Source organism: Ascidiella aspersa, chromosome 4 (assembly GCF_963924565.1).
Source record: "Ascidiella aspersa chromosome 4, kaAscAspe10.2, whole genome shotgun sequence".
Taxonomy (NCBI): Eukaryota; Metazoa; Chordata; class Ascidiacea; order Phlebobranchia; family Ascidiidae; genus Ascidiella; species Ascidiella aspersa.
In genome coordinates, this window is record NC_139450.1 from 25,905,001 (window position 1) to 25,930,381 (window position 25,381).

The following is a 25,381-nucleotide window of genomic DNA, read 5'->3' on the forward strand; positions in this document are numbered from 1 at the left end:
GTTTTCCTAATAAACCTTGAGAGAAAAAGCGCTTTGTTTTATCATTTGACCGCGATAAGAAAATTCAAAATCTAGAGAAATGGCGCTGCGTACTTTACATTTAGCAGGTTAAAACTGGACGACGTCCAAAACACGATATGAGATAGAGTAAACATGCTTTGCCAAAAAAAAAAAAAAAAGTTTGACTTAATTTTAGCGAGGCATGGAAGCAACATACACCGCTACCACACACTATTTTTTGCAATATAAAATTGTTCAAATTAAAACATGAGGGATGATAAAATAAAGTCTAATATTGTTTATATTCAAAAATGTTCACATTATAGTTAACTGTTGCACTGTCTATACACGTTTTAATATTAGCCAATACGAACGAGGAACTGGCCAATGATAACTTTGCATTAAAATATTTGTATTGTAATTTTTATTTGTTGAAATAAGCCGTTGTCACGATTTATCCATTTAGGTTTTGTACTATCATAAATGCAGTATAGCTAATGGGCCCAGATATACTTGCCAATACGTCATCTTCCCATTTCATTTTTATTTGGCATTTAATGACTCTAAGTTTCTGCCCAAATTTTCCCGCGAGCTTTTGGCAAACAAATAGTCATATGCCTTTTAGTCAATCTGGCCCCAGTTGTTGCTTCGCGTAGGCTACATTTGAGTGAGCGGGTAGTGCAGTTATACAAGATTCTTGTATGGCAATTATTCTTCACCGGATTCTTTTTGTCGCTTTTTAATTTATTGGCAAACTTTACCGATGGTCTTGACTATACTGAACTGAATATTTTTGCCGCTCCTAGATGTGTGAGAATTAAATGTTTTTATCACGCATAGGCGTGTGGGCTGGTAGTAATTGTGCAAAAAACCTCAAAGTACCACGTGCCATAAAAACAACGAGTTTTTTTGTCAAAAAACGGTTCAACAAAGTAAAAGCTATACTCCTAGCGATGCTAATCCTTGATGTCTGCAGAATTCAATCAACAGAAAATTAAAAATAGGATTTTTTTTCAGTTTTTAAATAAATTATAGCTGAAGCTAATTACCAGCAGTTTAAAATTCCCGCAGTTTGTTGTGGGTGTTGTGCCACATGTTGATACCATTCCATTAACGTTGCCTTTCTCTGCGCATGCGCAGTTATGCGACGTACGCTCGATATGGGACCCCGATGACGTCATCGCCAACGGGGGTAGACAGCACGACCACCCCTACACCGGACATTATGCCTCCTCTGAAGAGAATGCGCTACGAGAGTGAACAAACAGTAAGTTTTTTAAACATTTTAGTTTGTTTAACTACAATAATTTTTTTGTTTGGAGAAATTTTTGTTTTAAAATACCTTTTTTTATTTCAATAAAAATGTATAAAGCAGTAACACTCGACAAAATCGACATACGCTTCGGCAATAACTCAGCATCGTTGTTTTATTTTTACCATAGCATGAGCTATTTCTGAAATGTCTAAACACAAATAGAAATGTCTAGATTTTATCCAAGTGCATGGCTATTATATTTGTATCAAAAATGCCAAGAATACCCGTCTATTGTACTTAAAACATTTCGTAATTTTATACAAGTAATGGATTTTAATTTCATATTGCTGGCTAAATTTCCTATCTAACCATTTTACTGTTTGGCCCATTAGTTCACTTTTAAACAAACTATACGTGTGCACTAAATCGTGTTCTATCCGTTTAATTTGTTTACATCCATATTTTCGTTCCGGTTGCACATTGCGTAAAATCAAGATCTTGATTAATTCTTAAAATTCTTTGTGCCCCAGGTAAAGTTGATTCAATGAAAAAAAGATGCTTAAAATAAATGACAATAACGGATAGAGGCCATGTCGCAACCCTTCACGGTATACTTAATAATATTTAGATTGCTATCTCAAATACATTTTTTGATTTCCATGTCGAAAACATATTTATGTGCTGATAATGCTATTATTCGTCTTATATACCAGCGTTCGACAACCAATTGACTTTGGCACAGTGTTGCCCTTTTATGCAAATTTATTACCGTTGCGTGAAACCGTCGCCAAATTGCTCGTACAATTGCAATTTTTGACAAAAACGCGCGCAAAGATTTTATTTCCTTTCTGCCAGTAATACTTAAACCAAAGATTTCCTTTCTGTCAGTAATACTTAAACCAAAGATTTCTTTTTCTGTCAGTTATACTTAAACCAAACAAAAGAGGATTTCGTAAAATTTTATTTTTTACATCGGGTAGGCTAATACTCATTTCTATAGAATTTCTGTAAATTTTATTTTCAAGATAATTTTTTTTTCTCCTTAAAATACTCAATTCAAAGAACAAAAATTCTAGTTTCGTTTTAGAAGACAAATTATGGCCGTTGGTTTGTGTATAGGTTTTCCAACAGTTTTGTGATGCTCGAGTAACCATGTTTCTTATAGCCTTCGATTAGCTGCGTGAAGTTAATCAAGTTAGTGTATACTTGGTAAAAGCTGCCCCAGCTTTTTGAAACTGAATAAAGATGGCTGACAATTTATATATTGTTCAAGATTTATCCGCAAAAAATTGCCTGTAAAACCGATTTGTTCGAAAATGGTTGCGATTCTGCACGACATTATCCAGATATGAAACACTTTTTGTGTAACACGTGTTGCTTTATTTTTTACCCTGATTTAAAACGAAAGATTCGTGACCTGATTTTGAAACGGCCGTTAAGTTTTTTCAAGTAAATTTTAGATTATACGATCACCAAAAAAAACAGCCGGGTCGCATGGTGCATTAATCCAAAGATGTGCAAAAATTAAATCAAAAAGAACTAGGCGTGTCTGTTACAGAAAGCAGGACTTGAGTGGTTTAGCATGTGATTAAAAACATTTCGCTAAACATTTTTCCAATCAATAGAGACCATTAGAAATATCCCGGCGCCTTTACTTTCCAAAGCTACTTTAAAAATCGAAAATAAGCACTATTTGGGTGTAAACTGAGTGAAGTTGTGTTACAGAACAAGATCTTATTATTTTCCCACGTTTATTCCATGGACAACTATGACTAAAATGCCTGCAAAAACGCATATCAGATTTGGGCGCTGTTTTAGAATCCTACCAGTTTTGTTTACAGTAACAAAACCCAAAAAAAGTTTGCAATATAAACACCCGGACGATAATGCAATAGGATTCTAGACTAGCCGAGATTTGCACTGTGAAACTTTGAATATCGCAATTCATTCCGGCGTTTACAGCAGAACTTCCAAAATGGCCGCCTTCGTTCCGCACTTGAGCACCATCACCAACAACAAAAGCAACAGCAGCAAAAAAAGCAGTCTTCTGAACTGAGCGACGACCTCGGAATGCCCAGCAACTACGAGCACTACGAGGCCGCGCATGCGCACTCGGTGCTGGAAGGGCTGGCCGCGTTGCGTGGCAACAAGCACAACACCGACGTCGTGCTGGTCGTGGACGGCAAGGAGATAACCTGCCACAAGGTGACACTCGTTAAGCTTGTTTTTTCTTTATTTCGGGGATTGGTTATGGCGCCGCTGGTTCTGACATATAAATCAGTAGTCCACATTTTAGGTTTTAAAATAAAATGCAGATATAGACATTTGTTTAAATGATTTTTTTAAATCGCCCAAGATGCATCATCATTTATTTATTTATAGAATGAACTTGAACTTTTAATGTCTTTTAGTCTTATTGACCTAAACTTTCAGGAACCGTGATCGACAAGCAGAAAACTTTAGAAAAAGGCTTTTTATAACATAAAAAGCAGAGTTTGAATGCTTTTTAGCATATTGCTTGCTTTTATTTAGATACTTATTTTGTGGTCTGGCGAATTCCTGGACAACTTTTCGTAGTTGTTTAAATCGCAATGTTTTTTTTTCTTCGCATCTATATGATTGCTATTGCTGCAAAAACGACAACGTTGTTTTCAAATAACCACAAAACGCCATTCATTGTTTCTCTTAGCTGAACTATTGGGGCAAGATCTTTTGGAGTTAAGTCCCACTGAACCTTCGCAAATAGAAATGCAATCGAGTAACATGAAAAAACAGATTTTGACCACTTCGTTGCTTGTAGTATATTTTTCTCGAATTCAAACCCATCAAATTGTTTTCGAGTTGCAACGAAGATTTCAAATGTCCAAGGACCGTTTGTCTCCAGCTTATCCAAGCAGTTTTGTAAAGATGTTATTTCAAAATAATGACTGAAGTTCAAGTCCAGTCATTCGCAAATAAAACTCCAGGCCCAGCCCGAGTCTTGGCCATAACAAGCCAAGTCCTTAGCAAACATAAAAGTTAAACTATATTAAAGTTATTAAAGTTATTCGATTTCAATCAATATTTCTCATAGCAAACAAAGGAAAAAAATACACAGCGAAAAAATATTTACGACCAAAGTTTGATAAATATCCCATTTTTCAAAAATTGCCTTCAAACACTTGAAAGTAAGTCTTTGGCTTAAATGACTGAAGTCCAAGTCAAGACATTTTGCCCCAAATGCTTAATTCAAATCGGGTCATTTGCGTACAGTGGCTTAAGTGCATTCAAGTCAAGTCGTTAACTTAAATCTATAAAACACTGCGTCAAAATAATTTCTTGCAAAACATTGAGCGCTCATCGTTAGCTGCCGAGCCTGGATTTAAACAGCGTGAAACCAAAACGCTTTTGTTTTTCTCCGACTGCATCGGCTCGCGTCTGTAGCGTTGTTGTATGGCGGCGGTTTTGCAACTTGCACGGCATACATTCGGCCCGGGCTGTTGTTTATTCCCGCACTTTATGCCGTATACCAGGGGTTCTTAAACTTTTTTTACCGCGGACCCCGAATTTTTTTTGTTGCTTTGCATGAACCCCGGTAGGCAAGAAATGTTCAAAAATGACGTCATAAATTGACGTCACAATACAAATAGACTTCATAACTCTGTTTATTTCGGTCCGAAAAATGTGAAAGTTAAGTGAAACTATACATTCACTGCAAAACCGTTTAATTTTTAATTAAAGTGTTTTCTTTAATAAATTGATTACTTTTTAAATATACACTAATATTTCAATTATACCTCCATGGACCCCCTAAAACTAGTTCACGGACCCCCAATGGGTCCATGGACCCCAGTTTAAGAATCCCTGCCGTATACCATTCGCCGACGATTGAGCTCGTGTCGTTTGCCAGAAAACGATGGTCAAGCCAATGTACTGCTTGACCCTCTGGCAACGCTTTTTACCCGGTGCGCAATGGAAGGTTGCCAGGTTAGCCGCGGGAGAGTTAAACAAACTATTCTAAAATATAAAGCATACATTTGTTCACCATTTATAATTTTCTGATTTGTCTTAGTATTGGTTCTCAACCTTTTTTCTTTCGCGGCCCATTTTCGTTGCACAAAAATTATGTGGCCCAATAAAATTTTATGAAAGAACAAACTATAAAGAGGTTTAGAGAACAAAAAATAGCGGAGCATTCTATCAAAACAGACTATTTATTCAACCGTTCATTAGTGAGGTAGCATACTTGCTTCTGAACAAATTTACGTTTATTTGCATTCCTTCTCAATTTCTCCCCAAGCCATTACTCCTGTAAAATTAGTTATAGTGACACAATTGAAACTAACTTCTTCAATAAATCTATCTTTTTTTAATTGGTCTGTGGCCCACCTAAAAAGTTTTCATGGCCCATCAGTGAGCCATGGCCCTCTGGTTGAGAACCGCTGGTTAGTAAATTCATCCCACAGTTATTTGAAGATAAAGCAACTATGGGAACTAAAATACAAATATGCTAGCATTTCAAGAGAAACATAGGTCTAACTAAAAATTAAAGCTATAGCATTACCTGCCAGGTGCGCCACCAGGTTATAAGAGATCTACAGGTGCGCGTGAGGTCAAAAAGATTAGGAAACCGGCTCATTAGCACGAGGGTGGGGTACCCTAACTGGCCTTATTATTATCAAATATAGAGGTGGGGGTTTGTTATAGGGGGTAGCTTGAGAACAGAATAATATTTTGGAGAACCGGGTCAAATAGATGTCGAGACATTTAATGTTTTTTCTTCAGGCGAAAGAGGTTTTGTATTAGATTTAAAGGGTTTTCGTTTGTAGTGCAGAAAACTCGACTTTGTTTGGAATGCTATCGTCCGACTGCGCTAAACAACTTCATACACAATTGTGTCGTGCTCGTTAGCAGACTCGGGCAACTAGATTTATTTTAGCTTTTTAAAATTAAATTAGAATTTAAATCAGAGCATTAAGGTTTTTCCAAATTAGATTAGAATTAGAATTACCGAATTCCTAAAAAATCATATTGAGTTTGAACTTACATTTAATTACTATTTACAATCAGTTTAATTTAAATCGCAAATTATTCTAAAAAGGAAGTGAATGATAAATATGTGTGTGCTAATTGTTAAGTCTTTTAGACTGTAAAAATTACATACAAGTCGTTCCAAACAAAGAGTTTTTCATTTTTATTGAAATTCTTTGTTTTAACCGAGAGATTAAAAATGCTGTTGGTCAAAGTAGCATTTTTGGTAAAATCTATATAAAATTAGAACTAGAAATAGAGCACGCACAAGCAATTGACAGATTAGAATTGGAATTAGTTGCATTTGGCTCTAATTCATTAAATTACAACACTAGAAAATAGTTATCTATGTCTGCTCGATTTACAATTCATTATGCAGACAGCTTTGAAAACTATATACCGCCGAATGGCGATTCGCCTATTTTTGTGCGATTTTGTGGTTTTAAATTATGTATGCTTTAATTTTGATTCAAAACTTTGTGATCTCCTTATAAGCCTTTTTTAGTTTTCCCAAGGTGCCACAGTAGATCAACTGATCTACAAACAAGATCAAACCAATAAGTAGTTGTTTATACATGAATTCAAATGAGCGCAAGTTATGAGAAGCTTATTTTAAACTCACTCAATTTGTTTGGCGATTTTGCAACGTGTTTCACTATCAATTTCGTTTATTTCACCAACCGAGCAATTTAAAACACCTAAACTAGCCGATCTTCGAACGAAAAGCAATACACCGCCCAACGAGTCGTAGGCCTATACACATATGAAATCCAAGCAGTGCCTACAGCAGCCCGGGGTCTAAGGTGTCGCGTTCTTTGGCCTGGGATCAATGGCGCGCAGATTGACTGGAGTTCACGCAAACCCCCCGCTTCACCCCGACGCCCACCCACCCACTTAGCCACTCACCCAACCGCCGAAATGCTTATTTCCCCGCTTTACACGCATCTCGTGTTACAAGCCGTGCAAAAGGGTCTCTTTTTGTCTACTGGATGCTGGCTCTCGCAGCTTACCGCCATATACAGTTGGATTTTTCCAGGTGGTTTTCTAAAGCCCCTATCGTCGCCTACTTGAGTCGTTACGGCGTTTCAATTTGCTGGCGGACATTGTCAGGGTCGCCGCCAACTATCAAATGCGTTTTTGTCACCTACAGAGAATAGGTACCGGTGTTTTGAGCATTCGACTCTTTCCAAGTCGTTTTTTTTTAATAAAATTGGAATGTAGTCCGAATCAACGGTTTTCTAAGTCAAAATTAAGTTTAAGTCATTCAGGTAAAACTAATTGCAATAAAGAACAAATTCGCAACCGTTGAAAATTAAATTTGTCAAACTCATTTCGTTACGAGCATTTTTTCGAAAAGCAGATATCCAAATTAAACCTAAAGCCGGGAAATTAATTTACGTATTAAACAGTTAAAATTATGACACCGTTTGGATAAATTACAAAATAAACTTAAATGACCCAAGTTCAAGTAGTCGAATTATTTAATGACGTCCTTTGATATCGGATAGCGTCACGATATATTTAGTCTAAAATATCGGTTATCGGTATCTTATGAAAATGTCAACTATCGGAAATACCTACATTCAAGTCTCACTTGGCAGTCATCAACCGCGTGCACCATTTTGCTTCGTACATACATGAGGTTAACTAAGTGCAGCGGTTGGTTTTGTCAAAGTGCACAAGGTTGTCTGGGACGCCCACAGACACCTTATCACAACTAATCGCGTAATGCCAACGACCAAGCGGTCGTTGGCCGTCGCTTGAGGGTATAGAGTGGGTGGTGTTTAAAGCTGAATAACGTAAAGCGCCACGCCAAGTGCTGTCACATGATGGCATTTAGTCAAGCACGGCATGCATAGGATCTTATATAAACTTTGTCAAGTGGAATTCGTCGTTGTCCACGCCGATTTTATTAATCCGACCGGTTAAAGTGTTTTTTACCTATAGGGCAGGGATGCAGGGGCGGATTAAGGCGGGGGCTGATGGGGCTGCAGCACCAGGCCCACCAAAAAAATAAGCCCACGGGAAAACACAATAAGACCTAAAAAGCAACAATACCTAAAGCATAAAAAATCTATAAAACCATAAAATAAATTAGTCCTAAATTCATCTGAATAAGGCCTAAATTCATCGGAATTAGTTCTAAATTTATCAGAATAAGGCCTAAATTCAACGGAATATGGCCTAAATTTATCGGAATATGTCCTAAGTTCATCAAAATAAGGCCCAATTAAATTCATCGGAATAAGTCCTAAATTCATCGGAATGGGTCCTAAATTCTTTGGAATAAGGCCTAAATTCATCGGAATAAGGCCTAAATTCATCGGAATAAGTTCTAAAGTCATCGGAAGAAGGCCTAAATAGCCAAAAAACGCCCGAATCTGTGGGTAGAGGGTATGGGACGATCGTGGGCCATCGGTCTGGCATCGGTCTGGCATTGGCCGTTTTGGTGATTGCGTTTGGACGCCCAAGTCTCACCGGCAACGTCAGGGCGCCGCTGTTTTGGCACCGAATTTTTGGTCCTGTTTGGGGCTATTGGTGGGAAATGGGTGGGGTTAGAAAATGAGTTAGGGCTGAAATTATTAGGGGAGTTAGTGATGTACTTAGGGGTGGGTTTTAGGGTTAGTTAAAGTGTTGTTTAGGCCTGATTCTGACCTTTTAGGTCTTATTCCGACGGATTTAGGACTTATTCCGGAATGTGTTTTATTCTGACGTTGGTGTTGTTCTTATCTCGGTCTTTTGGCTGGAGTCCAGGCCCACCGCTAACAACTTAATTTGACCATAGCTGAAGTTATCATTGTATAAAAAGTTATATTCTAGAGATTTTACCACACCTTGTCTATTTTGAGGCCGTCAGACCCGTGAACTTGTTACGTCTATGCGTGTTTGTTACTACACAAATTAAGCTACTATGCGAAAACAATTATATAACAAACCTTAGTGAGAATCATATAACAAACCTTAGTGAGCTAACTTATGTTTAGCTCAGCCAGATTGTTACAATACATAAAAATCGTGAATGTTTCGAATAATAATTGCGGTGGTGTGCGAGCATGTCTTAAGGTAACCAGCCTTTTTTTGTGCAGAGGAGTGTTACAAAAACATGTTAGAATATGATTCAAGTAATACGGTTGGACTAATCTTCATGTTTCATGCTAAATTACATATAAGACTAATATATGAAAAAATACACAAGTGGTTATGAAAAGCAAGAACTTAGAAAAGAGAAAAAGTGCAATTGGTAAGCGAGGAGAAGTTTTTGGCGGAACTAGATACCAAGTCTAACCAGTGCCTACATAACCGTAATAATAAAGAGAGTGCTAAAACTTTGCTTCAGTATTTTACCCAGCAGATGATCTAGAAAAATCACTTCCTGATGAGATGATTCATTTTTCTTCACTGCTAAAAGAACACCATTTTAACGTTGAAAGTAGCAAATAAGCTCAAATATTTAGATTTGTTAGCTAAAATGAGTTCATGTATACGTTTTCTAATGTATCTGTTGTATTAAGGATGCATCTTGGTCTATTAATTACCAATTGTTCAGGCAAACGTTCATTTTCAGTCCTTAAAAGAGTAGAACGAAGTGCGTTGGTATATGCGGTTCAAAATAGGTTGCATTCATTAGCTCCAATTAAAAAAAAAACAAGATTTTGGAAAACAAAATCGCAGGTTTTCCATAGCTATGCTTTATCTAAAGCTAGAAAACATGTTAATTGAAACTGTTTGATAGGTGAATAAAGCACTGTTATTTAATATTAATTGTGGCTGGAACAGTAAACAGAACAAAAATAGACCCATAGGCCACTGACTACCATACAGCCCCAGGTCCATGAAAACCTTAATGCGGTCCTGCAGGGATGGCGAACCTTTTTATCGCGCGAGTCACAAACATGACCTTAATCCTTGCAAAATGCACAAGTGGGTCATATATTTAATTACCGTGTATGCTTATTTTATGCGAAACTTTGCTGCTGCGCCTATTTAAGTTTTATTTTTGGGCTTGGTAAATCAAGGTTTTTGGCCGATTTTCAAATTCAGATTCCCTCGAATATTAAGAACCTAAAGTCCTAAATAGTTAACAAATGCTTCAGAATTTTTTATGGGATTACAGGAGTTCAGCAGAAAGCTTTTAAGCATGGATATTGGTTGAAAAATGGTTTTCAGAATTTTTAGTCTGCGAGCTAATAATTTCCCTTATTTGTTTTACAGCGATAAACAAAATGTTTTTAGTTGTCTGCTTTTCTGCACGCATTTGTTGAAGTGCAGTTAATGTAGGCATACTCGTCACCCCTAAAACACTTTTGCACGACCCACAGATTGGGCAGCCCTGATTTTAACAGTATATAGTACTATCTAAGGAAGAATTATTTTTTTACATTTATTTTTTCCTGAGAATGATTGACGACCTTTCGGTATTTCTAGGGAGACAAGTGGGTTATTCAAAATCTGTGATGGGTCATTTTGTAACCCGCGGGTCAGTGGATCGCCATCCCTGCAATAGTGGAATACACAAAGATCAATACACCCTAAAAATACTAGATATGGTTTTGTTTACGCTTTTATTAAATAAACCCAATTATGTGTGTATTACAGATATCATACTAATGTGGAGAACTATAAGCTTGCTCTAGTCTAGCACGAGTATCGTACGCAAAATTGTTATGCGAAATCTAATTTTATGCAACATATAAAACAATTCTCGGGGGACACTTTAGGTACCAATAAAGCTCCGCATTATTGCAAATACCCTCTTTTAAATTACGTTTAATCCACGACGCTGTAGAACTTGGTTTGTACAACGGTAAAAGTATTCGTTGCAACTACCAAATTATATTCTAAAGTGAATCAGACTTATAATGCTTGCATTTTGTCATTTCAAGGGATAGGTAGGGGGGAAATTGATGTCCTGTATTCCCCATTACCAGGGACCAGCGTGTATTACTGGTAAGTTCCATTGACGCACGATAGCTACGTCGATGTTATTTTAGGCCAGGTAAGCTACTTCAAGTCGTAATGTTGCGACAGATGCTAATTCACCGCCTGATTGCACCTAAAACAACTTAAGCGTAATTCTTAGATAGAAAGTTTGAGCGTAATTCTTAGATGGAAAGTTTATTCTCAAGAATGAGACAGCAGGTCTATGCAACTGGACATTATACCAAACTTGGGCAACCAGATAACTCAGTTTTTCAATTTAATCAATTGGAGCAAAATGCGAGCAATTCTAATTCTAATATTTTTTAATTGCTTGCTTGTACGTTCTATTTCTACGTTTCCCAACGACATTTTTAGTGACTCAGTCGAAACATAGAATTTGGTTTAATTCTCGTTTTGGTCGGAACGCCTTATAGATGAATTTTTCTGTCTGAAAAGCATATAGGTTACGCTTAAACGTATAAATATATTTACCATTCACATTCTTATGACAATTAACTGCGATTTGAACTAGATCGATTGAAAAAAATAATGTAATTTTAGTTCAAGTTAGAGTTTAAATTCTGGTTATCAAGAATATGGTAATTCTAATTCTAATCTAATTCGGAAAACTGAAATGCAAAAATTTTGATTCTAATCTATTAAAAAAAAACTAATATAGTTGTTCAAGTCCGCATTATACACACATGTATATATGAAATATATAATTACCGTATTAAATTCATTAAAAGGCTTCGGGACTCTTACCTGGGCCGTGTAAATACTCTTTTTAATGCGCGTTAGTGTCAGTTCGCCGACCTACACTATACATTTATGCATATTTCCGAAATTTATGTCAGGATATTTTCGGTTACCGCAAACAGAATAAAACGTTATCGTAAACGTAAAACCGAATCTGAGACACGCCAATGTCAACTATTAAGCAGCGGTAAAAATGGCGACTGGCTCATATTATATCAACCCAATAAACCGCATTTTTTTCGTAATCGACCAAATATAGCCACGCACCTGTTTTCGACTTTTTAGTGCAAAATATTTTTCGCCAGGTGCGGCTGATTCAGCGTATTGTCGGCGAATTGGGCCTGCTACGAAAATGTGAAACTCTGTGAAGAAGCGCTTCGTAACTGTAAGATACCAACCTGACCGCCAGGCACCGCCGGCTGACTGATTGGACGGAATCGTAAATAGAAACAGGCGCTGTTGCTTTGGAGGAAAAACAATAATTCAGGCTGTCTACTTTGTTTTTGTTACTCTAGTTCAGTGGTTCCCAAACTTTTATATTCCGTGGCCTACAGTTTTTTTATAAAAATAGTTTGTGGCCCACCATGTTCCGTAACGAAATTGCATGTCTGCACTTCACGCCTACACTACATAGTCGGACAATTTCTCAATGAATGCATTGATTCCAACAACATCTAAATAATTCGTTTTACTTCCGGTTCACATTTAGATTAAAATTAATTACTCTATGACAAAAAAAAGAATTTAAAGTAAACTGCCGTGCGAACTGCGTAGTGAAAAAAACACATGACGTGAGATTTTGCCTTTATGTATTTAGTTCAAAAAAGCCAAAAGATGGAAAATGGACCGTTCCTATATAGTTTTAGAAATGCTTACAAATATTTAAAAAATCCTATTTAGCTGCACTATATTTTTAATAGCTCTATGGCCCACTGAAAATAGTCTTGTGGCCCACTCATGGGTCATGGCTCACAGTTTGGTAACCACTTCTCTAGTTTGTAACTAGCTTGTATAAAACAAACTTTGCTTGGGTGCTTTTTTCGGCCAACGGGTGCTTTTTAGTCGGGACAAGTTATCATCAAAAAAGTAATTACAAAACATTTACGTATATATTTCAACTTCGACTTGTACCATCTTAATAGGAATTTAATTTGATTTAATAAATCAACTTTTATGTGTATTACAAATATCATTGGTCTGTTGTTTTAATTTTTGGAAAACTATATCTGATTGCAATTTGGTGTATGTGTAATTTGGGTAAACCTCCGGAAGAAATTATTACACTAAGGGCATCTCATATCATCTTTTGTAGCAAAAATGTTGTGTGCAAACGGTTCAACAAAGTAATTAATAGTTATTATTTGTGAAATAAATATAGCCTACGCTTTGTGATTGCACAGAACGGCCAAAATATTTTCAAAATGAGGTAATGATTAAAAATAAAATAAAAACGCATATAGGTTTACCATTAAAAGCCACTCAATATTCAACTTTGAAGAGACATTCACGGTCAACATCCCACCGCGACGTATTTCGCGGGAATATTTCAATGCACAGCAGTTGTGCAAGGAACCAAACTTAATTAGACGATCGCCGCAAGGCTATGTCGAAAACACCAAAAATTCCGGTTGTGTAAAGATCCCGTAGCCAAAGCGCTACACATCGCGAACGCTGAAAGTTTGTTGCAGAGCGGCGTCTGATAAGCGTTTGTCCGTCGCCCTGGGCTCTGGACGGTGGCCAAACGACGATGAGATGGTGCGAGTCCACGCTGGAAACCGGATTGCGGGCTTATTTGGCCAAGCAACAAACCTTAACGATGTTAATCGCGCTGCTTCGAAACGCGGATTCGTGAAGTGCCCTTGTAAAGTGGGTCGAGTCAATGTGTTTAACCGGCACTGATACTCACTAAGGGCATTTACGTTACTTAAACCGCAGCGTTGTAACGACTTAAGTTGGGACTTGCGGTTTACTCAAGTCTCTGTTTTTAAATGACTAGACTTGAAGTTGTTTGAACAAATTATTATTCGTCCACGACTTCGTTGTCACTGTTGCAACAAGTTTGTAACAATAGCACGCCGGAGCATATAAATGTATAATTGAAAAAATGGAAATCTACCATAAATAAAGTTGAACCAACACATGTAAGAGATAAAACGAAAGCTTGATCTAACAATGTTGAGATCACTTCAAATATCTGACGATAAAAGTGATGTCATTGCTGTAAATGGCAAAAAACGCGAACCGGTTTAATGGAATACATCGTATGTTTATGTCATTTAACATGTAGGTTTGCTAGTTTTTCGATGTTTACCAAGCAAAATATTTTTCGGGATAGACCGGAATTACCAATTACAATACTTTATAATGATAGTTAATAATAGTAGTTTAATAGCAAACACTCATTTAAATGACAAATACCTGGACTTGGCTTGATGCGTGGAATCAAATTTACTGCCTAAAACGTTGGAAATTTAGGTTTTTAGCGCCACCTGGCGATAAAAGTGGGTAAGCTTAAAACGTATGTCGAGGTCACACGCTCGTTGTGCTTTTCTGACTGAAGTGCCTGATTGCTATTTGGGGATAAAAGGCACATAGTTCAACTGAGCTCTGTGCGTCAAGATTATTGGAAATAATTTTGGTCTACATTTTAACAATAAAGTTAGCTATTGTTTTAAGGTTGGTCAGGTGTATAAACTATAGCTTAATCGTCGACCAGTGTCTATTTCGTCGATAACATAGGCTTTTATTGATGGAACACGTGCCCGGTATGGAGTCTAGAAAGTATTGGATGCCAAATACGTACATTATGTTCAACTAAAACATCAAAGGTGTTCTTCGCACATTTTTAACACGTGAAACAATTCCAAATTGTCAAAGTATTTCCAGCAAAAACGATTCAAACAAAACCACCTACATTTTCAGTCGGTTTTATTCAGCGCCGATAATTACTTTGTCTGCGAAACTCAAGAGAGACATTTAAATGTTTGTGCATCGCTATGAAATAAACAAATACAAAATTTCCTCAGCAAATTCCGATCGCCAACATTGCACAAAAGAATCCTGTTAACGCAAGTTTTAACAAACAAAAAAACATCTGATTTTTCAGGCGGTGCTGTGTAGTGCCAGTAAGTACTTCGCCCAGCTATTTCTACCAAACGATCGGGACGACTTCTGTCACTTGCAGCAGCAGAGGGTGCCGGTCACCGAGACCAGTTATGACGTCATGAGCCAGCTGGTCGACTTTACCTACACGTCACGCATACGGATCACCGGTAAGTTTAAATTGGAAACTCGAACTTTAGATTGTCCGGGGAAGTGGCGTGGTTACCAAGAGGACGACATGTGTATTTAAAGAGATGGAAATACAAATACATTTTTCAAGTAATTGTTTAGACCAGTGGTTCTCAACCTTTTTTCTTTCGTGGCCCATTTTCGTTGCACAAATAATTCTGTGGCCCAATAAACTTTTATGAAAGAACAAACTATGAAAAAGGTATACAATAAAAATAGTAGAGCATATATCAAAACAGATTATTTATTTATTCAACCATGCATTCGTAAGGTACTTGCTTTTGAACAATAAATTTACGTTTCATTCACACTCCTTCTCAATTCCATCCCAAGCCATTATTGCTGTAAAATTAAGTATAGTGACACCAATGAAACTAAATAATTAAATCTAGCCTTTTTAAATTGGTCTGTGATCCACCTCAAATGTTTTCATGGCCCACCAGTAAGCCACATGGCCCACTGGTTGAAAAACGCTGGTTTAGACATACTATAGAAATACCAAATCCAATGTAGAAGTTGGTAAGTTTTTTGCATATTTCAACAAACTCTTTTTTAACATGTTGTATTCTACTATATGGGCTTTATTATTCCTAATATACGTCTATCTAAAACTACACGCGCAAAATGTTAGCCTGAAGAAAAAACCTTTTACATCCGTTATTAAAAAAACTATAAAAAATCAGCATTATCCTAACCATCCCATGGTTTGATCGAATAAACTCTCTGGCCCGTCACTTCAGGCCAACTTTGCTTTTCGGTGCGCTGATCCAGGTAAACGACTTGCGCTTCTATTGATTAAAAGTCGACAGAGCGCCCACTTTTGGGTCGCTGGCTTTCTGCCTGTCAGTACCCGGAACGCTGCGATTGAAATTTGATTTTTCGGAAATCACAAACCCGACTTGCGAAAGCGCATACATAGACGTGTCCACCCAGCCATTAAACTTTACAAAGTTCAGGCAAAAGTTTATACGTCAAGTTATTTGGAGAATAGCTTGAGCCCTATGATCAAGTCGTTTTAAAAATTAGCTAGTGAAGTGCATCATTCTTAGATAAGTCAAATCCATTACAGTTCAATAGCATAAAAAACGCCAACTCATTAATTGGAACACTGATTTGATTTCAGGTTTTTGGGACACTGATGTTTTTAAGACACTGATTGATTTGGAAAATAACACAATTTTTATTAAACAATCAAATATAATGAGTCAAGTTTTCGCAAAAAACAGGTTTTAACAAAACGATAGTCCATTTTGCACTTACAGTATAGGTCGCCATACCACTGTAGTAAGTCATTACTACACAATTTAGTTTTGCCTTTTGTTAATTGCATTTTTGTTAAACATAGTTTTCAAAAACAATCATGAAAGACTCACACAAATTAAAGAGGGAGACTCCGCAATTCGATACTATATACTTTTACCAGGTAACTGTCGTTTCTTTGCGGTTTTGAACACACAATATTCCCTAATCCCTAATGTTCTATGCCTCATTTTCTCTTTAGCCCATCAGTGCAAATAAAATAAGTTCCAGATCAAAACAAAATGGCGGCTGAGACTTTCGGGTTAAACTGGTTGTATTTGATTTTGTCCTGTGGTGTTCTTCGGGTCAGTTCTCTATCTCTCAGGCGTTTTTCGTAGTTACTCAAAACCTATTTTATTACTGATGTTATTTTATGCGGCGACCCCTTTACTGAGCGTATGATCTAGTGATTTTTGTTACTTTAGTTAGGTTAACATACATGTGAATCGCCGGAATGGCATACAAAATATTAGCGAACAGCGTGAATAGGAATCCGTCAGAATTTCATACCTCCTTACATTTGCCTGTAGCTCAGGGGTGTGCAACCTGCGACACGCAGTGGAAGATATGAGCCCGCGGCACATTTTACTGTTTCGCCAGTCCTGGTATAGGAATAAATAACACCTGTCAATTACACTGTAAAATGAGTCAAGCTTTTTGTCTGCAACAAGAATAACATCCCTGTATAAGTCTGTTTGATTTGTTGCCGCCCACTTAAAGCTGCTTATGTAACTGGCCTTGACAACTTCCGTGACTAAGCTTTATTCAACTATAGGACTCGAAATCCCTTATTAATCGATCGGTACATGCTAATGAACAACACGTTGAGAATGGACTTTAGTTTGCCACAACTTCAGTTATAATGCATCTGGTCTATGAGAAGGTGTTTCTCATCGTCCCAGTGGTCTTATCCACTTATACCTATTAGCCCTGGGCTGACCCAGCAGATACACTTGTTTGGCCTGTCGGTTTAAAAGGTTGCCACCATACAGGGGCAGATCCAGAAATTTATTTGGAAGGATTTTTTTTCTAATATTACTTCACAAAGTTGCGCCAAAACTTGATGTCTAGCGGTTACTTCTCCGCGTGACGTCTTAAAGAAGTACCCTTAAGAACACCACATAGGGCGTTTGTTAAGTTAAAGGTTTAGGCTGGAGAAATGTCACTTACATTCTTACGATACAAAAACCTCAAAAACAAAAAAGATTGGAAATTGCCTTTAAAAAGTTGCCGTGTTAGGCTGGAGGATTAAGGGTACTGTAGGCCTAAGACTGTTTACTAGTGAAGGGCCTAATTTTGCAAACCAAGCTACAAAACTCACACACAAGGCACATCTTGATTCGACTCAGTCATTCGTTTTTAAGCAAAAACTTAACTGTAGCTGGGACTGGACCGGTATCATTTTCAATCAAAAGTTTAATCTGAAAAACTGAGGGTCTGGAGCCCTTCTGTACCTTAAAGTGAACCCAATGTTACGCGTTAAGGTTCCAACATCGGCCATCTTTTGTCCGCCGCCATGTTCTTCCAGTTCAGCTCGGTGTGCGAGGCATGCATGAGTGTGCTCAAGCAACGACTCAACCCACAGACTTGCATCGCCATTAAGAGATTCGCCAACGCTCAGGTGAGGTTTGGGTGCTGTTTCTGTAAAAAGTTATTTCGTCTTCGCCTGGGGCAGAGGTTCGCCACCGGGGTCTCCCTGGAGTGCTAATTCTTATGCTCAAGAGTGCCGAGAGATATTTATGAATCTTTAAAAATCTGATTTTTTTCCAGCTTTTACTACGTTTTGTGTAAGAATATAGTCCAATAAATCAAATTATATTTTACTGCATTGCGTTTAAAAGGTTTTGTTCCAGTTCCGTTTATTTGCGATTCTAGTTGGTTACCCACGGAAAATTCTTGTCGGGGTGCCGCAATGTATTTATTATTTCTGAGCGGTGCCGTTAGCCGTAAAAGATTGAGAAACACTGGCCTAGCTTGGGGTATTCCATTCGCTGAACGTCGTACACAACTGTTACGGGGCTCTGTTCTAGTTTACCGCTTGTAAACCGTTTTTCCATTTTACCGCATTACCAAATTTTTAATTATAGACCTATATTTACCTATAAGCCACGCAAATGTCTATATAACGGCTAATAAGAAATGGCACACTTATTAAAGCTTCGATGAAAGATGCACGCACATATGTGTGTTAACAAATGTGATCTAGCCCTTTTGATCTCGGTCTGACCGAAGGTCGTGAGTTCGAACCTCACTGCAGGTTAATTGTTTTTCTAGCCTGCCCTGCTTACATCATTGGTCGACATAATCGGGGAGTCTTGCGTGGCTTTTCCTACTCATTAAGTCTTTGTAGAAAATTATTTAAAAATACCGAAAACTAAGCCTACGTCGTAATAAGAATATCAAATCCCATACAGAAGTAGGTGTCATTTTGATCATTTTCAACATAATGTTGTCCTCCTACAACCTTCAACCAATAGGCTCCAAAGCGTTTGCCCTTATGATATAAGTCCAAGTCATATCATTTGTCCAAAATACTTAAGTCTGATCATGTCTTCCCCAAATGGCTATATAGTTTTAAAATAGTGACTTAAGTGCTCTCTTAAGTCAAATTTGGCTTCAGTCATTACAACACTGGAAGTAAGTATAGTGCCAACATTTCAACACAGGGTTGTCGAGAACTGGCAGAATGCGCTCACCAATTCGCCTGCAAGCGATTCGATGACGTCAGTGCTAGTGACGTGTTTCTCTCGATGAGCCTAAAGGAGCTCGCCAGCTTGCTATCGTCATCAAGCCTTGCAGTCAAAGACGAGGAGAGTGTACGTGTCGCTTTTTTTTGTATTTTACACCGAGGAACCCCTCGTGATTTAGTTATAGTTGTAGTCCCGTGCTGGCCAATATATAATCCCAGTTCAAATTGGTAAGCAGATTGTTATTTATACTTTGACCTGATGAAGCACGGTTGTGCGAAAGCTTGTCGAGAATCAAATACAATTTGTCTTTATACAGTGCCACCTGATTTCTCTTCTTTATTTATATGGGCAATTCACATTATACGGAAAGTAAGATGTTAATGATTAACAAACCCTTGTTCTGACTGTGTCTTTCATAAAATTATTCACCAACACATTTTCACATTAAGACAATTTGTTCATCATAAATAGGTTTACAAAGCAGCTTTATTTTGGCAGCCGCAACTTTGATCAAGTTATTGCTAACGTTTAATCATCATTAAGACTTAATTGTTTATAAAGAAAATCTACACAAAGATAAAGTTTTCTTTTAAAATGAGTGCCGAGTTTTAAAGCACTGTTAATTTTTGTCGCGAAAGCATGTCAGAAAAAAATCTCGCCCGGTGAATAAATTGTAATTCGGCAACTTGTCCACGCCAGTCTCCGCGCTAAGCTTTGCGGCTAATTTGCAGGTTTACGAGGCAGCCATGACGTGGATACGACATGACGTCACAGGGCGAAAGGGTCACGTGGGCCAGGTACTACGCCACGTCCGTCTTCCGCTGGTGAAACCCCAATTTCTATTGGACGTGGTACAGACCGACCCTCTTATCAGCGGAAACAAGGCAAGCCATGCACATGACTATTTATTGTTTAAAATGACATGCCTTTTAAAGTTGTCCGGAATTCCCTACGTTAAGTGCTACAGTAAAATGTACATTTTCGGTGCTAATTGGTAAAACTGCATCCGAAATCCTTATTCTTACGAAAAACTAAACTTTTTGTAACGATAAGTTGATTCTCTAAAACATATGAATTGGTCGTTCTATATAAAGTTCTTCTGAAAAATGTTACATTCGTAGCTTTAAAACGTCATTCTTTTAGAATTTACATTTCCCCTGGCCAAAGTTTCTTTTTTAAAGCTCACGTTTCTTACAAGTGAGTTCTAAAATTTAGATTTCCCGAAGATTTAAGCTGTTACCAAAAACTTATTTTTTTATCAACAAATAAACCGCGAAGGAATAAGCTACCTTTACAGTAAACTGCGTGATTTAGATCTTTCGTTAATAATCATATTTCTGAATTAAACAATATTATCACTAGGCTAAATCATTTTTTTAATTACAACAAACAATTTAACGAAATAAAAGTGTGATTAAACAACTCACCAAGAAACAATACATATACAGTTATTTAACTTACATAAAATATGTTCAACCAATTAAGGCAATTTTTAAGACTACGCAAAGGGGAAAACAAATACTTGCACTTATTTCCAGTCATTGACTTAAGCCTTAAGGTATTACAGCAGGGTGTAACGACCCATGTTTTCGCATCTCTATAGGACTGCGAAAGCTGTTTGGACGAGGCGCGGCGTTTTCAGCTATTGGCAGACCAAAGACCCTTAATGCAAAGTTGCCGAACGCAGCCAAGGTCGGCCTATTCCACCCAGGTAGGAAATAAACTTAGATTTATGCATTGGCCAACTTATCTATGGTGACGTATTCGTCGTATGAAATTTCTGTAATTAGTAATTACAGTCTATTTTCAAAGAAACTGTTTACAAATTCGTAGTATATATACTATAATCACTGTAGGCTACTAAAGTATAGTAGTAAAACAATTACGTCAAATCAGCTATGCAAAAGAGTATTTCGCAGTCCGTCGATCATTTAATTATACATAAAATTGTTCCAAAATTAAGCAAAACACTTGATTTTAAATTAAAAGAAAACACAACAAAATATCCAGCAGGACTCGATTAAAGATATTATTATCAACTCAAATATCAAAGAATGTGTGGTTGCTTTGTGGGTTATTGTTCAGAAATGTATATTATTTTGGATTGTGTTGATGTTCTTACGATCAATTAAACCATGGGATAATGTTTTTGTATCTCTAAATCAGTTGTTCTCAATCCTTCTGTTTAGCTTGCACACTAATAAAATAAACAAAATTTTGCAACACTTTTCCACAAAACAACAATCTTAACTTGACAACTCCGTTGTTCCACGGAAAAACAATCGTAAGATATCTTAATTAATATGATAACTTAAGCATTCAAGTTTACCATGCTTGGATATGTCTATTTATAATACAAATAGGTTATGTTTCTAAATTACAAAAAGTTTCGCGGCACAATTCAGAATCCTTAGACTTTGAGGTACACTTATTAGTCACTGTTTCAAATCTGTCTAGATCTAGACTCTAATAATATTTTGTCCTACTTAAATTATTTACATTTAATGCGTTTTTCGGGCGAAAATGTATTATTTTTCATTACCAAAGGTATTTGCCAAAGTTTACTTATCCGTTTACAGTTGGTTTTTCTTACTTCCCGTGTTAAAGTCGAGACTTTTGTTTGTTTTTAAACTGTAAAAGTTTGCACAACTTTGTGACGTAACAATCGTTTTATTTACTATCTACATATGACTCTGTATGCAGAGGTGCGAGGTTCTGGTGGTGGTTGGCGGGCTGAACAAAGACAAGGTACCGGTGCACGACTGCGTATATTACAACTACCCTTCACCTAACGTGATGCAAATGACACCCCTTCAACGTGAGTTGCTCTAAACTGTTTTTTTTTTATACAGTCATGTGCAAATTAATTGACTCTATCAGCAACAAAACACAAAATGTTAGTTTTCTACAATATTTTTCACAGTATTTATCATAGCCAAATAGGCTAATGGCAACTTGTGTGAACCTTGATTTTTCAGCAGATTTTTCACACTATTTTCCATTAGGTGTTCCAAAATCAAGCTCATAGATGCCATAATTCAATTAATCCAAAATGGCAGACAATTGCAACAGAAACTCTATATTACTGTTAAAAAGCGTTCTATCTATTCTATAGTCTATGTTAACCGTTTATTTTTTTAAATACGCAATGATAACCCTAGACCTAAAAAGACAACGAATAGAAACACTTTTCAGTTAAACATTTTACGTTTTTTTGCCTGCATCATTTGCTGCAATTTTGTTTTTAGTAAACCAAACAGCCTACAGCGTTGCAACCATCAACAACAACATATTCGTAACCGGTGGTGCCTTTCACTCTCCTTACAAGGACGTGTGGATGTATATACCCAGCCTGAACACGTGGCAACAGGTAGGCCCATCAGTTTTGTAAATAGGTCATTTTGAAATGATTCAAGTTGCAATCTAGTCTTTTAAAAAAATATATATCAAGTCAAGTCTCGTCAAAGTCATTGTTAAAGCAAGTCAACTTCAAGTCAAGTCATTTACATAAAATAAAACGTTAAATTATTAAAATTGTTAGACTCAATATTTTAACTAAAAATAAGTCATTTAAACTTGATTAGTAACTGAGGGTAGGCCATTTGTATTTTTAACAAGCAGAGCTACAGAGTCGGACTTGGAATTCGGGACTCGGAGTCGGTTTGTTGTGCTGGAGTCGGACTCGCAGTATCGGGTTTTAAGCAGGGAGTCGAACCGTTTGACTTTTCCGGTTCAGGTTCGGTTCGGGTTCAAGAATTTTTTCGGAAACCGGTTCAGTTCCGGTTTCGGTTCGGAGGAATTTAAAAGTTCCGGTTCAGCTCCGGTTCGACCATCGCTATTTCAAAACCGGTTCATAAAGTTCCGGTTCAGATACAATATAATTTGCGTTAAATCTCAAAATGTGGGTCGATAAATGTAGAGAATAATGTTTGAATTGTAAGTCATTTAATCTAAGTTACGTGACGTATTAAAAAAACAGCAACTCATTATTGAAATATCTAAAAAATAAAAATCAACGATTTTTCCATTCAATATTCATATTTTTTTCATAAAATTTCGAATATGGCGTAACTTGACTCTGTAAAATAGAAGTTGTGACGTCATGCAGGAGCGAACCGCTTTTATTTACAGGTTCGGGTTCGGTTAAGGTTCAGGTACTTTCAAATTATTCGGTTCAGTTCCGGTTCGGCTCCTTAAAATCTTATAAAAACCGGTTCAGGTTCGGTTACGGTTCGGATAAAATTGATCCAAAACCGGTTCATAAAGTTCCGGTTCGGTTCCGGTTCGACTCCCTGGTTTTAAGCTGAGCCGCAAACAGTAATTTGTAAAGGTGGATAGCATATATTGGTTAATATTTTCCAACCATGTATTGTATAGTATAGGTGGATGAATTAACTTCATTGCGTAACTGAGTGAATACAGGATATAGCGCCGGAGTCGAACTCTCAGGACTCTGGAGTCGGACTAGGGTTCATTTTTAGCAGCTTTTAAACCAGTTCATTAAATTCAAAAAATAAATTAAAAACCTCGCCTCAATCGCCAGCGGCAGGATTGTGATGATAAGGTTGGTTTAATGTGCAAAATGCAGCAGCAAAAAAATAACACTCCTTACGTCAAGTTTGAGAACTCTTCAAAATCTGAAAGATGCTTACGTCCCACTAAGGGCAGAATTTTCTTAAACTTTTTCTTAAAAATTGGCTGACGCCTTGAGGTGCGTGGACAAGCTTTGGGGGATCCATCAAGGCCAAATAAAAATATTGGTGTATAATTTAAAAAATTAAATACGTTTTTCAAATGAAAATAGTTTAACTCCTACCGAAAAAAAGTTAACAATATCCTTACCAAATGGCAATGTGTGTTTCAAAACCTTTCTTTAAACCAAAAAAATCGCCAATGAGAACTAGTTGAATGGGATGACTCTTGAAATGCCACACCAAAATAAATGAGTACACCATTTGTTATGTATTTGTGTAATTTCAACTTCAAGTAGAAAATAATTACTTCGTGCCTTGTTTTTAGTATTCACTGCTCATAATCAAACGAATAAAATTGTGCAATCTATTGCTGCACGTTTAAAATAATACTAATAAGGCCGACGTTCATGACTAAAGCAAATCAACTTGAAAGTTGCACTTGAGAGACTAAAAACACACAGACGTCGGTTTGTTGTGATTCGTTGCTTCCAAAATGTTTCACAAGTTGCGCAACTTTTGTAGTTCTTTATGTTGTATTTGCCACCATCTCGAAGCTGTCAGTCACATCTCTCGAAACTGTCATCCACCTCCTACTCGCATACCGTGTTAAAGCATTAAGCTGGATTAACAGGATGTCCTGTGCGGGTCATATACTCGAGTGGTCCTTGGTCGCGAGTAATAGGCGTCAAATATACATCAGGTGTACCCTAATGCCTATTTGAAGGGGGTGTTAATGAGCGTGTTGTTGTACTTGCCCCCATCACGTGTTTTTAAAACAAAATACTGCTGAATTTCAAGTGGAAGTATAACGGAGAGAATTTTTTGCCTATTTCATTGTTAAATTGAATTCCGGAAGAGACGAAAAATACCGATTAATTCCTCCAGTGTTGTAAATAAATCGATTTAAAATGATTTATGTCCCAGTCGAATCATTTGAAAAATAACTCAGTCTTTTGTTAAATTAATAGGTCAAGTCTAATTCCAAGTCATCATTAAATATGTTATATGTTTTTACTAAAAACACTTTTTACATTTAAATCTTTTTTGTTTTGCAGCTTTATCATCGCTTTGTCCACTTATGGTTTAAAACTTGCTAAACGTTCCCTCATAATCTAATTTAGTCTCCAATACTAAATTGTTTAACCCCAGGGGTCGTTGCCCTTCTTGACGCAGGTGGCACCGATGCTGGAGGCCCGCTACCTGCACGCCTCTACTGGTTTGGATCAGCACTTGTACGTGGTGGGCGGGCACGACGGCAGCTCAAGGCTGAAAAGTGTGGAAAAGTACCAGCCCGATTCCAACACGTGGAAAACAGTCGAGCCCATGCTCAAAGAGCTCAGCTCTCCTTGTGTGGTCGCCTGCGACGGACTGCTCTACGTGATCGGTTGGTATATGGCTTGTCGCGTGTCGCTAGTCGCGTGAAGCGATGCTTTACGTACGTTTCCTGTAAATATTTTTTTGTC

The 25,381-nt window shown here is 37.2% G+C and overlaps 1 protein-coding gene across 2 annotated transcripts in view; it reads left to right on the plus strand.

The window, feature by feature from the left end:
• Positions 1 to 25,381, plus strand: part of LOC146157175 (kelch-like protein 24) — a 32,336-nt gene that overhangs the window by 1,932 nt on the left and 5,023 nt on the right. Inside the window, exons 2-11 of one of the 2 annotated variants that reach the window (XM_083387426.1) lie at positions 1,141 to 1,267; positions 3,218 to 3,460; positions 15,051 to 15,216; positions 18,019 to 18,155; positions 19,201 to 19,350; positions 19,956 to 20,108; positions 20,828 to 20,935; positions 21,928 to 22,042; positions 22,473 to 22,594; positions 25,092 to 25,302. In XM_083387426.1, the coding sequence (XP_083243552.1) occupies positions 1,141 to 1,267; positions 3,218 to 3,460; positions 15,051 to 15,216; positions 18,019 to 18,155; positions 19,201 to 19,350; positions 19,956 to 20,108; positions 20,828 to 20,935; positions 21,928 to 22,042; positions 22,473 to 22,594; positions 25,092 to 25,302 (1,532 nt within the window). The remainder of the gene's footprint in view (positions 1 to 1,140; positions 1,268 to 3,217; positions 3,461 to 15,050; positions 15,217 to 18,018; positions 18,156 to 19,200; positions 19,351 to 19,955; positions 20,109 to 20,827; positions 20,936 to 21,927; positions 22,043 to 22,472; positions 22,595 to 25,091; positions 25,303 to 25,381) is intronic. The other variant, XM_083387427.1, reaches the window with a different exon arrangement.